We start from the raw sequence: 14,924 nt of genomic DNA on the forward strand, positions 1-14,924 counted from the left end.
AGGTGATTCAAGGTCATTCACTCCCTACAGAGCACTTAAAGTAACAAGAGTTCTGTGATCACAAGCAAGCTTTTCTTAACTAGGAAAAAGATTAGGCCACTTCAAAAGGAATTGTAACACATTCCATAGATTTTTGAGGGGCACTTTCCTGGGGATCTTTTTTTTTTCTTTTTTTGAAGGTATAAGAGGGTAAAGGAGAGAATAGTAACTTAAAAAGAAAAATTTTTTTTTCCATCTCCCACACTAAGCATTTTTTATTTGTATAGTTTGGAAGCCTTGGGAGTCCCAGCCCTAATTTATTTCACTAAATATCCCTTTCTGGAATTAGTCAAAATGACATAAATTCACTTCAGCAGAGCCGCCAAATTTTAACTACTCGAGTGGCATAGACACAGTGAGCAGGCACAGAAAACATTTTATTCTTTCGTCTTATAATGTCTATTATCTAGATATTTTTCTTTGAGTCACTCAATGAGCCAATAAATACAACGACAGAGTGATAATAACATGGCCTTTATTTAAGAAACACTGTGTTTGTTTCTACCACTGCAATAGCCACTCTTCAGCCCCAAGGCCCCTTGTGTGGCACAGGAACATACATCGTTACTGAAAATTTCTATTCGAAGATATCAGAAAGTTCTTGTCCTTTGCATGAAAGTTTGTGCACGAAATACGCCACATCTCATATTGTAAGCTCTAGTTCAATTCTATTGCTATAATGTACTTAACTAAAATTGCCAACCCTTACCCTTTCCATTCAGGAATTGATTGCTGCTACATAGATTAAATCGTTATAGAACCAGCTTATTAGATTCCAACACCTCTTTGGAATTCTGGTATATGCATGTAGAAAGCTTTAGCTCTTTTTGATATTCTTTGATGAAGCAGTTTAGTTTGTCAAGCTGCTTTCAACTTTTTCTTCTTCTTTGCCTCACATTTCAGCTAAATATATTTAAAATGCATTTTAACAAAAGAATTGACATAATTACTGAGGATAACAAGGGGATCCCCTAGGTCAAAATTATTGCAATCAATTGTCACCTCCTGCATAACCTTATTTATTTATACACCCAAAAGCATTTGTTTGCATGATTACATGCCCCTCTATTCTTTTTGTGGTTATGCTACTTCATCATTAATACTTAACAAATCCCTTAGTTAATCAGTACCTTCCTCTTCTCTCCCACATAACATACAGACTTTAGAATGCTTTAATGCTGATGACTTCCACCCAATTAAATGCTATATTGTCCAGTGCTTTAGTTCTATCCCTTCTCACCATAAATTAGATATTATCATCATTTTTTATTCTACAACCAGTGCTTTTCATAGATTTACCATGTATTTGCTAATATCTTTGTTAGCGATTCTTTCTTGTATCCAAAGATCATCCATTTGGTATCATGGACTTTCTCCTTGCTATATATATTTCAAAATTCCTTCAGTGAAGTCTGCTAGAGATAAATTCTCAGTTTTGGTAGTCTGAAAATATCTATAATTTGCTCTCATCTTTGAAAGATATTTTCACTGAATATAGAATTTTACACTGCCAGATAATTCCTCTTGGCACATTGTAGACTCTGGCTTGCGGCATCCATTTTTGCTGTTGAGGAATAGACCTTCTGTCTTATAATGACTATTTCTTTATAGGCGATTTGTCTTATTTTCTAGCAGCTTTTGAAGGTTTTTTATTTCCCTTCCTTTGGTGTTGTCTGTGAGGTGTCTCTGAGTGCTGTTTGTTTTTATTTACCTTGCCTGGGATTCACTGACATTCCTGGATCTGAGAATCTGTATCTTTCAACATTTTTAAGAAACTCCCAGCCAGCATCTGTTCAAGTATTGCTTCTTCCCCATTATCTCTTTTACTTCCATCTAGAATTCAGATCATCTCCAAGGTTTTCAGTTTTGCTTCTGTTTTCAAGTCCTTTGTCCTTCTAGGCTGCATCTGGTTGATTTCTCTGGATCTGTCATCAGCATGGCTAATCTGTAGTTTAATTTTTTTTATTGTATTTTTCATTTAAGTTATTACAGTTTTATTTCTAGAAGCTGCTTTTGATTCTTTTTCACATGTATTGGTCATTCCTTATAGTCTATTGTTCCTTACTGATATGTTCAATAATCTCATTTGTGTTTTTAACATATTAAATATAGCTATTTATGCATATTCTCTGAGTATTTCAATATCTTTGGGGATCTTATTCTCCTGTTATTTCTTTTGGTTCTTATTCATACTGCTGCATCTCTTGTATTAAAATCACATATAAAAATATGCGATTTTATTTTTTACATGATTTTTATTTTTACTATGAGATGTTTATTTTCCCATGGAAACTATCCGAGCTCCGGATTGAGGACTCATTCCTCCACAGAGGCTTTGCATTTGCTTCTGCTGATTACCTGGAGCCATTCCCCAGCCAGAACCATTTTAAATTAAATACTCTGATGTTTTTCAAGCCACATTGATAGTGTGAATATGGATCAAAGCCTTTGGGAGGGCCCCCTGTTTTATAAATAATCAGAGGAGAATTTTTTTCTGCATCCACTCAGAACCAAGGTAGAAGCAGGTAGGCTTCTTTGTTCTCTTCTTCTGTATATCAGACTTACTCACTGTTTTCTTCCTTACACATGAGAGTGGAGCCCTTTGAAGTATCCCAGCTTACATGGGGTCCCCTTTACTGCATAAAGCTGGTAAAGCACAGGTGCCAACATCTTCCCAGGTTTAGGAAAAATCCTCAAGTCCAAAGCCTGCTTTGGTCCTTCCTTATCTCCTGAGGTTCCAGCTTCTACTTTGTTTGGGAATCTGGATATTTGCTCTTTTCATGTCTGCTCTGCAATGCATTTCAAAAGGCTTTCAAATATATCTGCCCAGTATTTCAGTTGTTTCCAGCTAAAGATGGAAGTCTTTATGTAATTAAACTGAGACCTAAATGAGTATGTATGTGGTTATATACATGTTTATCATTGTATGTATTTATAGCATTCCATTTATATGTACTTAGTATACTTATTTCCAGGTGCATCTGCTAATACCTTGAAATCTGATATACGCTTTAGTTTTTTAGATTATTCTGCAAGAATGATTGGCATGCCTTTTGTCATTTGTCTTCTTTAAAAAGATAAAGAAATTCTTAGTATGCAGTTATTATAGATTAAATAAATATAGTCGACAGTTACCTCATTTTAAAATTCTCATTACATTAGGTAGAACTGCAGAATTTTCCAAAACCTGTCAAAGTGACAGGGTCACAGAAACAGATATAGCTAAGTCCAGTTGGTATACTTGGGAAAAGTTGTAGTTGCACTGCGTTTGAGAACAGCAAACAATTTTAGAGTTTGTAATCCTTCACCATTTCGAGAAAACCTTTAAAAATGGTATGCCTTCATCAAGCAAAGACTCTTTTGGTAAAGAAAGTGATTTGCCTTTTTTTTTTTTTAATAAAATCAGATTTCACATGAAAGCATTTTCTTCAAGCACTATACACATCATTACAATCAGTAAAGAGATAAGCCCCCACAGCCAGCCCTTCCCTGTCTCCCTAATCGGTGCCATCTTCTTCCAGTATGTGCGAGTATCCTTCGATACAAAACCTGATCTCCTTCTGCATCTGATGACCAAGGAATGGCAGCTGGAGCTTCCCAAGCTTCTCATCTCTGTGCACGGGGGACTGCAGAACTTTGAACTCCAGCCAAAACTCAAGCAAGTCTTTGGGAAGGGTCTCATCAAAGCAGCCATGACAACCGGAGCATGGATATTCACTGGAGGGGTTAACACAGGTAATTTAATAGAAAAAGATGACCTAAGGAAGGCCATGAGAATGTTGTAACTAAGACTATTTTCTCCTAAGGGTAAATATATTTCTGTTCACCCCACCTCATCTCTCACCCACCCCCGTGTGTCCATTACTTGCTGGATCTCCGTCCTCTCACTGATTCTTCCTCCCTCCATTACTGACACAATAACCATAGTTAGTTCTCACCAAGAATTACTTACACTTGAAAAGCAGTTTGGGCCTTTTAGGCTCTTTTATTTTTTTTTTTTTATTTTTTATTGGTGTTCAATTTACTAGCATACAGAATAACCCCCAGTGCCCGTCACCCATTCACTCCCACCCCCCGCCCTCCTCCCCTTCCACCACCCCTAGTTCGTTTCCCAGAGTTAGCAGTCTTTACGTCCTGTCTCCCTTTCTGATATTTCCCACACATTTCTTCCCCCTTCCCTTATATTCCCTTTCACTATTATTTATATTCCCCAAATGAATGAGAACATATAATGTTTGTCCTTCTCCGACTGACTTACTTCACTCAGCATAATACCCTCCAGTTCCATCCACGTTGAAGCAAATGGTGGGTATTTGTCATTTCTAATAGCTGAGTAATATTCCATTGTATACATAGACCACATCTTCTTTATCTATTCATCTTTCGTTGGACACCGAGGCTCCTTCCACAGTTTGGCTATCGTGGCCATTGCTGCTATAAACATCGGGGTGCAGGTGTCCCGGCGTTTCACTGCATCTGTATCTTTGGGGTAAATCCCCAGCAGTGCAATTGCTGGGCCTTTTAATATTGATGATACAGAATTTGTAAACACAACGAATGGAATTTCACAGGATATTTTCAATACCTCAAATTGCCACAAGTATCCGAGAATTTTTTAAAGAATAACTTCTGCTCTAAATCGGAAGCCCTGCGTCTGATCTTTAAGTGATTTTTAAAGCTTGATGCAAATAACTTTAATTTTTGTAAAATGCCCATTACATCTGGGACATAAATTGTGACAGCAAAGTCTGGAGGATTGTGTGTATACTATGTAAAATATTTTGTTAAATCAACTCTGCACTAAGAGAAGACATATCACACTCTGAATTCCAAACAATTATTTTTTCTCCTACCAAATGAGTTTCTTTAAATTGTGATACAGATAGACTATCAAATCAATTCTCACAGACCCACTTACAGTTAAGTGCTTGCATGCAGCACATTTTTGAATGTGCAGCCGATAAGGGAATGGATGCCCGTAAATGGATTTGACATATTTCCCCAGCCTGAGTCCAAAGTGCCAATTGGAAGTACTCGAGTAATAACTGCAGTAAGTTCATTTAAACTTGTTTCAAGGGTCTTTTTGAGAAAGATTGCAGTGCTGCGTTGAGGTTGGCTGTGATCACTCAGGATTCCGAATAATTTGATTTGAGGAGAGAAGAGGAGCTTCGCCTAACATTGGCAGTTGATACTTGATTCTTTTGGTTTCCTTTATTTGGCAGGGAGAGTTGGTAAAGTGAGTGATAAATGCTGTTTATAAGATAAGCATGGAGGTTTGGAAACTTGGGCACATTTGACCCCTTTTTGAAACCACCCTTTACAGTAAATCAGGGGAGAACAATAGGTTAGAAAAGCAAATTCTCAGGTGTGGCCCTAGAACCATACTTTTAAGAATCAGGACAAGTACCCATTGAAATCTGAGGAATGTGGACAGCACTGAGTATGGGCAAGTCTATGAATATGGGCAAGACAGCACTGAATGAATATGGTCCTTTCACCCATGAAGCCCAAAGATTCCAGAATGCCTATGAGGAGAAAACTTTAGTAAACTAAGATAACTACTTGGCGTTTTCCACCACTCTCAAGTAAACTGGATTTTCTAACTACATAACTGAATGGAAAACAGAAGCCCCCTCCTCCCCCTGCCGAAAAAAAAAAGAGAAAACAGGAGCCCATGAGATCCTAAATGTCTTATTAAAGATCCGGGCCTGTTTCTAATGTGTTTATAAATTATAATAAAGATGATTGCATATGTACATACACACACACACACTCACAGACACACACACACATATATATATACACATACTTGTTTCAAGGCTCTAAGACTCTAGACATTTGGAGTTGTGGAATAGTCCAAACATCACTCAGGGCCAACTACTTTTAAATCAGATGTTATCTCAATACTGTTTATTCATTCGTTTGCAGTTTGGGTAGTATTTGAGCAAGACCTGCACTCAGAATTCTCCTCAATACCTAGAATTTGTGCAAACTTTCCATAGGCGCATTTCAGCAGCGAGCTCTGCAGATTGCCCACGCTAACCATCGTTATGTGAAATCCTGACTCAGCCTGTAAAGTGACACGATCTTAGAATGACCTGCTCAGTCAGCTCTTTGCTGTTTATTTTGTAGTAATCAAATATCTACCGAGCAATTATCTTTCAGTGACTGTTCAAGCTTTAGGCTCCAGCTTCTATTCAGCTTAGCTGGCCTCATTCACGCGTGATTATTCAGTCTTTTGCTCTCCTGGCATAACCTGCACCTCATCTACAGACCCACTCAAAAGTTTCTAAAGGTTAAAAAGAAACCGTTAACCATCTTCCATTTCTGGGAACTCGGAATGTTATTTATTACTTTTTTTCTTTTATAAAATGTACCCAGTATCAAAGGAAGAAGTTACAGCATGAATACTGTAAACCAGAGTTCATCTCTGCCTCACGCCAGGCTAGCATTCAATCTAATACCCACAGTGAAGTTCTATTGGTGGCATCTCACATTAGGTAAGAGGTAATAGTAGAATTGTGGCTGATAGAGGGCATACCGTGAAGTTAAACGTCTTGCCCCTGATGAACCTGAAAGGAGTTGTACATGTAAATGGGGGGAAGAAGTGAACACTGATATTCACAGCTTAACTCTTATTTATACTTGAGTTTTTTTTTTTACCAGTACTCTATCTTAGAAGATCCCTAGATAAAGCTACCAGTGAAATTGATGTTCTTATTAGTGTTGTCAGTGTGTCTCCATATGGATTAGTGCTATTTACACTACTTTTTAATTTTTTTTTTTAAAGAAAGTCTTTCTGTTTGATCTTCTAAGTATTTCAGAATGGAATGATTCACACACATGTATCTTCTCCCAAGATTAAACTGCCTGGTGCATTTTGTGTGCTTAGCTCAGTGTTCGAGCTTATACTCTGTGCTAGCACCTGAAGCATGCAAAGATGAAGTGAGACCTTGACCTCTCAACCCACCACACAAGGAGATTTACCCTCATGTGTGATTGTGAATCACAGAAGAATACATTATGTAACATATTGAGCTATTCGAGATATGCAAACTACAGTCTTGCTCAAAGGGAGAAAAAAAATCAAATCCAACTCAGCTTTCATATAGGAAATGGCACTAGGTATGAGTTTTTCCTCGAGGAATGGGTGGAATTTTGATACGTGGATACAACTTGTCTTAATGTATTTTATATCTTCTATAAAAATGATAGAGAGGGAGATTAATACATTAGAAACCACATCTTTAAATACAGTTTGTCTTTATTAAAGTATAATAGGTAGGTTCCCTATCATCTTGTCAACTGAATTTTTTTCACTTTTAACTCTGATGAGGAAGACCACAGTGATGGGGAAGGCTATTATAACAGAGGAGGAAAACAATTAGAATGATGAAGCTAAAAAGCTGTATTTATATATTTTTAAACATAAATTCTCTATAGAATATGACAAGGTTTTCTTTACAAGTAGGGTTTCTACATTATGTGTCAATAAATAGGAAGATGAAATCAAGGTTAACAAAATCTGAGCTAAGTACTCTGTTTGAATGACCCTAGCTCATACACAAACCCTGGTGTAGATGTCATATAATATTCCACATGGTGTTTTTTATAGGACATACTCATGGTATTGGTTCTGCCATACTAATATTATTATGTTTATTGTACAAGAAAAAAGTTCCCTGAGTTTAAAAAATCATGTTTGTTTTGTTTTTTTTACAATATTGGACACTTTTTAATTTTTTTCTTAGGAAAAAAAGAATTTAAAGTCGAATGAGAAGTGATTGCTGGAGTTCATATACAAGTCCCACAAATACATCTGACATTAGACCCACAAATTTATGTTCTCTTCTGAACACATGTAGTTTGTGTAGAAATGTGTCAAAATTTTATATTCAATGCATTTAACCTTGTGAGACACATTTATCACAATTTCCTTTAGATCAACAGGGAGTAATTGCTTTAAAGGAAAGAGTAAATACTTCTTTTTCCTCTTAGGTGTTATTCGCCATGTTGGAGATGCCTTAAAGGATCATGCATCTAAGTCTCGAGGGAAGATCTGTACCATAGGCATCGCCCCGTGGGGAATTGTAGAAAACCAAGAGGACCTGATTGGAAGAGATGTAAGTCCTGGAAACTGCCCCTGTCTGTGAATTCTCCTGGAAGTGATACCAAAGGAGTAAAATAAAATTAGAATTTCAAAATACACATATTATATTACTCTTTTGGTTCCCACTTCCCAAAATGAAATTCATGTGAGGAATAGTTTGTTGGAAGACCATGTATTTTCCAAAATATATCTATATAAACTCCAGTGTCAAGTCTTATGATCAGAAAAGATCCCAGGGGCATCTGGGTGGCTAAGTTGGTGAAGTGTCTGCCTGCACCTCAGGTCATGATCCCAGGGTCCTGGGATGGAGCCCTGTGTCATGCTCCCTGCTTATGGGGACCCTGCTTCTCCCTCTCCTCCCCACCCATTCTCTCTCTCTCTCTCTCTCTCTCTCTCCCTTAAGTAAATAAATAAAACCTAAAAAAAAAAAAAAAAAAAAGGAAGAAGAAGAAAAGATCCTAATTAGGGACTTACTAACTATACTCTTGGTTTGAATCAAGCAGTGGTCTTTCCTTACCCACCAAATCTTGTAAGTGCTATTGGCTCAGTATGGTTCAGATTAACACCAGGTAACATATAGCAACATGAGCTCATTAACTTCCACATTAAATGGAGACCTCTCACCCCAGGTCTCCAGCTTATTTATTATTTGTGTGCCCTTCAGCTAGCTCAGGAAAGCTACAGAGGAAGATCCTTTCCATTCAAGCTGTGGCTTCCCCAGTTGGTCTTTCATTTGCTGAATGCTCAGGCAAGGGGTGGGCACAGTTGGGATCTTGACTTCCCACTCAGAAACTACTCAGAAGCCCTTGACCAAACTCAGCAAGGTGCCGACCTCTCTTTCCTTCTCTCAGGTCCAGAGCCACACACTGACTGATCAGTCAAATAGTTTTTGCCAGAGAGAACTTACCTTACTTTATCTGAGTCATCATCTTACTTCTCTTTCTCCTAGGGTTTTGTTTCTCTTGTGTTTTGTCTTGTTTACCACAAACAGGTTATCCCCAATTTCCCTTACAGGGTTTTCTTTCCTAATAACCACCAGACTTTTCCCCCTATATAACAATTCTCAAAATTCCAATTGATAGGAATTGTAGTTAAACTATATATAATTACCATACTTTATTCACTGTTATTTTCTCTAATAATCTTAACAATTAATTATTGATCATTGCACCTCTAACCAAATCAATATAATCTTCCCTTCCCAATCAAGCCCTACCACAGGGTATAACAAATGTGCTAAGTAGTTTTTCCAAGTACCATGAGGTCTGTCTGAGCTAAAAACTCAGAGCTTGAGAATTAACTGGTCCTAAATTGCTTCTTCTATTGTGCAGCAATACAGTGAAACCATCTTATTATAATACAACATAGCATCTGCAATTTTTAATATAATGCAAAATACTTTGAATAAAAAAAAATCAAACCTCATGAAATGCAATAAAAGACTCTTTAAGTCCTTCAGGACATTTAAGTGCATAAGAAACATCCTTATCAATGCTACACAATCACGTGTAGAAACACTAATTTATCTAGAAAACATGGGGTAAGAAATGAGATATTAATTTTATCAGTGTAACATTTTCTTAACTAAAATTTATTGGCTGTTTTACATCACACACAACCTGATTATCTCAAGCAGCAATTTCCAAAGTGATATGTAGGCAGAACCCCCTGGAAAAACAAGCATTGCCAATTTTTTTAGAGTATCTAGAACTGGTCTTTGATGAAATATCCTTGGGTTAATGCTTGCCTCAGACTCCAAGCTGGCTTTGAAGTTGATGGTAAACTAGAATGAGAATGAGAGTATGCTGAAGTGTCCTGATGCCAAAAGCATTTAATAGTACATTTTATTAACAAATGACTTAATTATTTTAAACTGTTTTGATGATTCAGAAGTCATTTTTAAATGTTCATTTCTTCAGGATCTCTAGTGTAAAATGGATAAAACAGAGTTACTATTCTTTTTTTTTTTTTTGGTGAGGGGAAAGCCGGTTTTGGAACTTTCTTATTCAGATGAGCAATGAATAAATGGAAGCTGCTTACTTCTTTATTCAAGATAGAGTAACCCAATAATTACCTCAGTTGCCTAAGCATTTACAGAGAATGGCGACCGACTGCCTTTTTGTGTGTCATTTTGTGTGTCTTGTAAGTTCTATAGGAGTGCAGAGAGACAGTACTTACATTACATTTACTTGCCTTGATGAGTTAGAAGAATAACAAACCCCTGATTCATCTTCCTCCAATTTGAGCTCCTTTCCCCTGATTTCACCTCTTCTTGTGCTCCTTTTTACTCTTACTTTCTTTCTACCCCTATTTCTTCCCAGTGTTATGCCAGTAGGAACTCACATATGCCTACGCATTGTCTGACTTCCCAATGAGAAAATAGTCTTGATCCCCATGCAGAGGGCAGAAGGAGACTCATGTTCAGTAAAATGAGCACATTTATTCTCCATGCCCATAGGGGACTAATGGAGCCAAACTGTGGTTCACAAGGATCCAAGTGAACCTGCAGAGAGACCATCGAGAAAAGGATTGACATTGACAGATTGTAAAGAGCTCAAGAAAAACAGTTGTATTTTACTTTCTTAATAAATCTTTGACCAAAAATCTATTGAATTTCAACCACACTGAAACAACCCTTCCCCACCCCAAACTGGGGAGTTGCAATATGCAAAGGATCTCTCAGACACTTGGATAACAATGGAATTTGTTTTTCACATTGTATATTATGTGGTTCAAAAGTTCTGTTCTTGGTGTACAGGATTTATGACCTAGTTTGAGGAAATTCTTATATGTGTTTACTAGTCTAATGTTATAATGAAAAAGGCATGTGGTGCTAGGTTGTCAGAGAAAGAAGTCTCCCTAAAAAATCATTGACCTAGAAGTGTCATCTGGTAAACTTACGTAGTTATAAGAATTTTCATAGCTAGCCTAATTTAGGGCCTTGTGTCCTTTCCCTTCGACTTTATATAATCAAACTTACATGTAATAAACGTCAAGAAAACAAACCTCCTAGCATCAGACATTAGGTAGCAGAAGAAAAAAAAAACCTCACGCATTATTGAAAATCATTGCCACTTCAGAATTCTATCAAAAATGCATTCCTTTGAAAGAAATTATACTTTTGGTCTATTCTATGTCTGTATTCCAGAATAAGGTTGAAGTGGCCCAAAATCAATGTCAAGGGAAATGTAGGAAATGTACTTGAAGTAAAAATATAGGGATAAAAGAAAGGCTCCATTTCTTATGCCTAATATTTTATTACAGTAGATTTATTTCCAAACTGATAGAAAATAAAGATCCTTTTATTTCTGTGGGGATGGTTCTCAGATGAGCACTTTCAGAAGCTGAACATTCAAGTAGTTCTATAGTTATTTTATTGATATAAGTAGTAGACACAGCAGTTATTATTCACAGTAGCACTGATTGTCTCTTTGAAATGGCACTATAAAGGCAAAGACTATCAGAAAGGGAGACAGAACATAAAGACTGCTAACTCTGGGAAACGAACTAGGGGTGGTAGAAGGGGAGGAGGGCGGGGGGTGGGAGTGAATGGGTGACGGGCACTGGGTGTTATTCTGTATGTTAGTAAATTGAACACCAATAAAAAAAAAAAAAAATAAAAAAAAAAAAAATAAAGGCAAAGACTAGTCCTAAACATAAAAAAGAAAAATTAGCTTTCCCTTGGGTCTGCTTCTTGATATTCTGAAGCATCTACCTCCCTTCAAGTCTTATCACTTAGCTAGACTTTAGGTTAGACTCTAAAGATAAAGGGCATGTATCTTAGGATTCTCAGAGCTCAACTTAGAGCCTCACATATAGCAGGTGCTCAGTAAATATGGATGAAGATGGATTGGGCATAATGAAATTAAGGCTACAAGGAAAATTAATGTTACAGAAAAAAATGTAATGATACATCTTACCTAGTTTGCAACTTTACCACAATTTCTTCTCCACACACTTCCCCAAAGGTGATCATACCTTAGTAACTATAATAAAGGCATTTTTAAATCAAGGCTTTAAATATAAAACTATTTTCTTATATAGCAACTCAAGGTGGGAGGTGGATGGTGAAGCTTCTACATGTTGGATATGTATGGGGGCAAAGAAGAATGGAATGAGAACAGGTCTTTCTGTAATCCCTTTGAGAGAGGCATGATCCACCCAACTGAGAAATGAACTATACTTGATTCTTTAAATTTAAATATCTTCTCTGTTTGCTCAAACCTCCAATTAATAGATCAAAACAACAGAATTTGGTGAGAAATAATGCTATAGATACCGAGATGGTAATAATTTTTGCTCTGCCATTAAATGCGAAAATGACTATTGTTCAGCTGTCAAGTTTTACTACTCCTCTATGATTCCTCCATATGATTCCTACTGCCCCTTTCTTTTATTACAACCCATAAACTTCTCTTCCATCAAACTGAGCTCAAGGCTCACTTCCACCAAGATGTTTTCCACGATTAACTTCACCCATAATGTCATATCCCTGATTGTAATTCTCCTACAACCATCCTCTTCCCCAATTTAGGTAAAACCTCCTCGAAAACAGGAGGTTTTCTTTGTTTCTTGTTAGCCACTAACATTTTGCATGAGCCTGAGGCATTGACATGTGACCAAAAACTCTGTAAGAGTGGATTCCTTTATTTCTAAGTGGACTGACTATAAAAACATTTGCTCTATCTTTATACAACTTGAATTAGCATAATCATAATAATAGTAATTATAATTTATTGAGCTCCTATTTGAGGAAGCTCTCTGTAATTGCATATATTAACCTTATGAGCTATGTATTATTATGTAAGGAAACTAAATAAGGGTTGGAATCAAGATCCACTGTCTCCAAAGCCCATACACTTAACTAGAGGCATGCCAAGTAATATATAAGAAAATACTTAATGATGTTGTTATTGTTAGTTGAGATACTGGCAAATATCAAAGCCTATAAATTGACCTAAAAAACAAACTATGAGATTGACCAGAACCCTTTTCTTTGTCCCTAGAGAATCTTGATCTGGCTAGATGATGACAGTATCCCCATTGTAAAGTCAGGAAAGAACTTCTGTTGAATTAAAATTTTTACATGACTCATAGTGGCCTTAGATTCCCCTACTTTAGAAAACAGTGTGACTAGAATGGTTGCAGGTAATTGAACAGTTTCTGAAACCTTTATAATTTGTCTTTTCCCAAATGTAGATTAACAAAACACATGCCAAATTAGAAATCCAGAAATGATCATAAGAAAAAGCACTTTTCATTTTAACTTTAGGATGAAAATTGTATTTGGGAAGATTTCCAACACATCATCTTATGTGGTTATTAAATTATCATGACATTCAATGATATCTTCTATTTTCCCCTAAACTGCAGGTTTATTCTCAGAACTTTATAACCTTTAAGAGTTCTTATATTTAATTGGAAAGCATTCTTTCAATGCTGTCTTTATATTACAAGACAAGAAAAATCAAGTTTAATAACGCACCTGATTGATACTTCTCATGCAGTTATCAACTCAGTGCATTTGTCACCTATTTCTAAGGCAAGCCAAATATGACTTCATATTATAAGCTCAGAAAACTTCCCAGTAATGGTTCTTGCATGGACTTTATTGGACTTCCATGACTAGGTTATATAAGATGTATCCAGAGGATGATGGCCAGTAGAAACCAACCTTTTAGAAGTTTAGGTGTGATGAAGAGAAGTGATATGAGTAGCTGAAAGGAGCTGTAATTTGAGGGATTTTTCTGCAAGAAGGGAGAGACTTGAGTTTGCTTATATGTTGATGATAGGGGAGAAAATAGAGATAGTGAAAATGGAATTGATGAATAAGCCCTAGAGTGGCCCTGAGGTGATGGGGTCCAGAGCTAAAGGAGAGAGGAACTATCTGTATCCTTATACCTGAAGGAGAAGAGGAAAGAGTATGTATGCAAAGGGTTGGTGGCAGGATATTGATGTGTCAGCCTAGAGGTTATTTATCACTGAAATAATAATAAATATGACAACAACAATAATATAATACCAGCAGTTTTGTTGAACTTAATACATTTCAGCACACATCACAGGTGGTCATTTAATTCTCATAATGGCATTCAGAAGTTGTTCTTTTTAGTATCACTGTAATCCTTCCATGTCGCAGATGGTGAAACTAAACACAGTAAGATTAAGTAACTTGCCTGGTAGTTACATGACTGTAAGTCACATAGCTGAGATTTCAACCTAGGCCATCCAGTTCCTAAGACCACATCCTCACCTATGATGCGGCACGACTTCTCCATAATCATAGCAGCGATCATTTATCTGAGTTCATATGTGCATCATGCCATGTGCTTTATATCTCACTTAATCTTTACAGTACCCCCAATGTGGTGGTTATTATCATTATTAATCTGCACTGACATATGGAGATGCTGAGACACAGAGGGGAACAACCTGCTTTGGGTTACCCGACTGGCAGATGTGTAGGTGTGGGAATCTGGCCACCTGCCCAGTGAGGAAGGATGGTGTGAGGTGTCAGACAGGAGCAGTAAGAGTGGAGGATGGCAGACATCGCTCCAGCCAGAACAGGAAGCAGAGCAGACTGGAGCCCAGACAGGATGCAGAGAGGCACTAGAGGTCACAAAATTATGATGCACCACCTCTCAAGATAGCAATAATAATCCATTGTGTTGTCTACTATCTACTACTGTGTAACAAATAACCCAAAACTTAATGACTTGACATTTATTGTGTCACGATTTCTGTGGGTCAGAAATTAGGAGCTTATCTATGTGGT

The 14,924-nt window shown here is 36.9% G+C and overlaps 1 protein-coding gene and 1 long non-coding RNA gene across 14 annotated transcripts in view; one reads left to right on the forward strand and one right to left on the reverse strand.

Annotated features, from left to right (window-relative positions):
• Positions 1–14,924, forward strand: part of TRPM3 (transient receptor potential cation channel subfamily M member 3) — a 500,214-nt gene that overhangs the window by 260,165 nt on the left and 225,125 nt on the right. For all 10 annotated transcript variants that reach the window (XM_077907028.1, XM_077907033.1, XM_077907040.1 and 7 more), the window contains exons 4-5: positions 3,561–3,774; positions 8,038–8,162. In XM_077907028.1, coding sequence (XP_077763154.1) covers positions 3,561–3,774; positions 8,038–8,162 — 339 coding nt within the window. The remainder of the gene's footprint in view (positions 1–3,560; positions 3,775–8,037; positions 8,163–14,924) is intronic.
• Positions 1–14,924, reverse strand: part of LOC144319287 (uncharacterized) — a 130,085-nt gene that overhangs the window by 44,205 nt on the left and 70,956 nt on the right. Inside the window, exon 3 of one of the 4 annotated variants that reach the window (XR_013385163.1) lies at positions 7,209–8,198. The exons of the other annotated variants lie outside the window; for them this stretch is intronic. This is a non-coding gene — a long non-coding RNA (uncharacterized LOC144319287). Of the gene's footprint in view, positions 1–7,208; positions 8,199–14,924 lie in introns of those variants that run through there. 4 annotated transcript variants of the gene reach the window in all.

This window comes from Canis aureus, chromosome 1 (assembly GCF_053574225.1).
Source record: "Canis aureus isolate CA01 chromosome 1, VMU_Caureus_v.1.0, whole genome shotgun sequence".
In the NCBI taxonomy this organism is placed as follows: domain Eukaryota; kingdom Metazoa; phylum Chordata; class Mammalia; order Carnivora; family Canidae; genus Canis; species Canis aureus.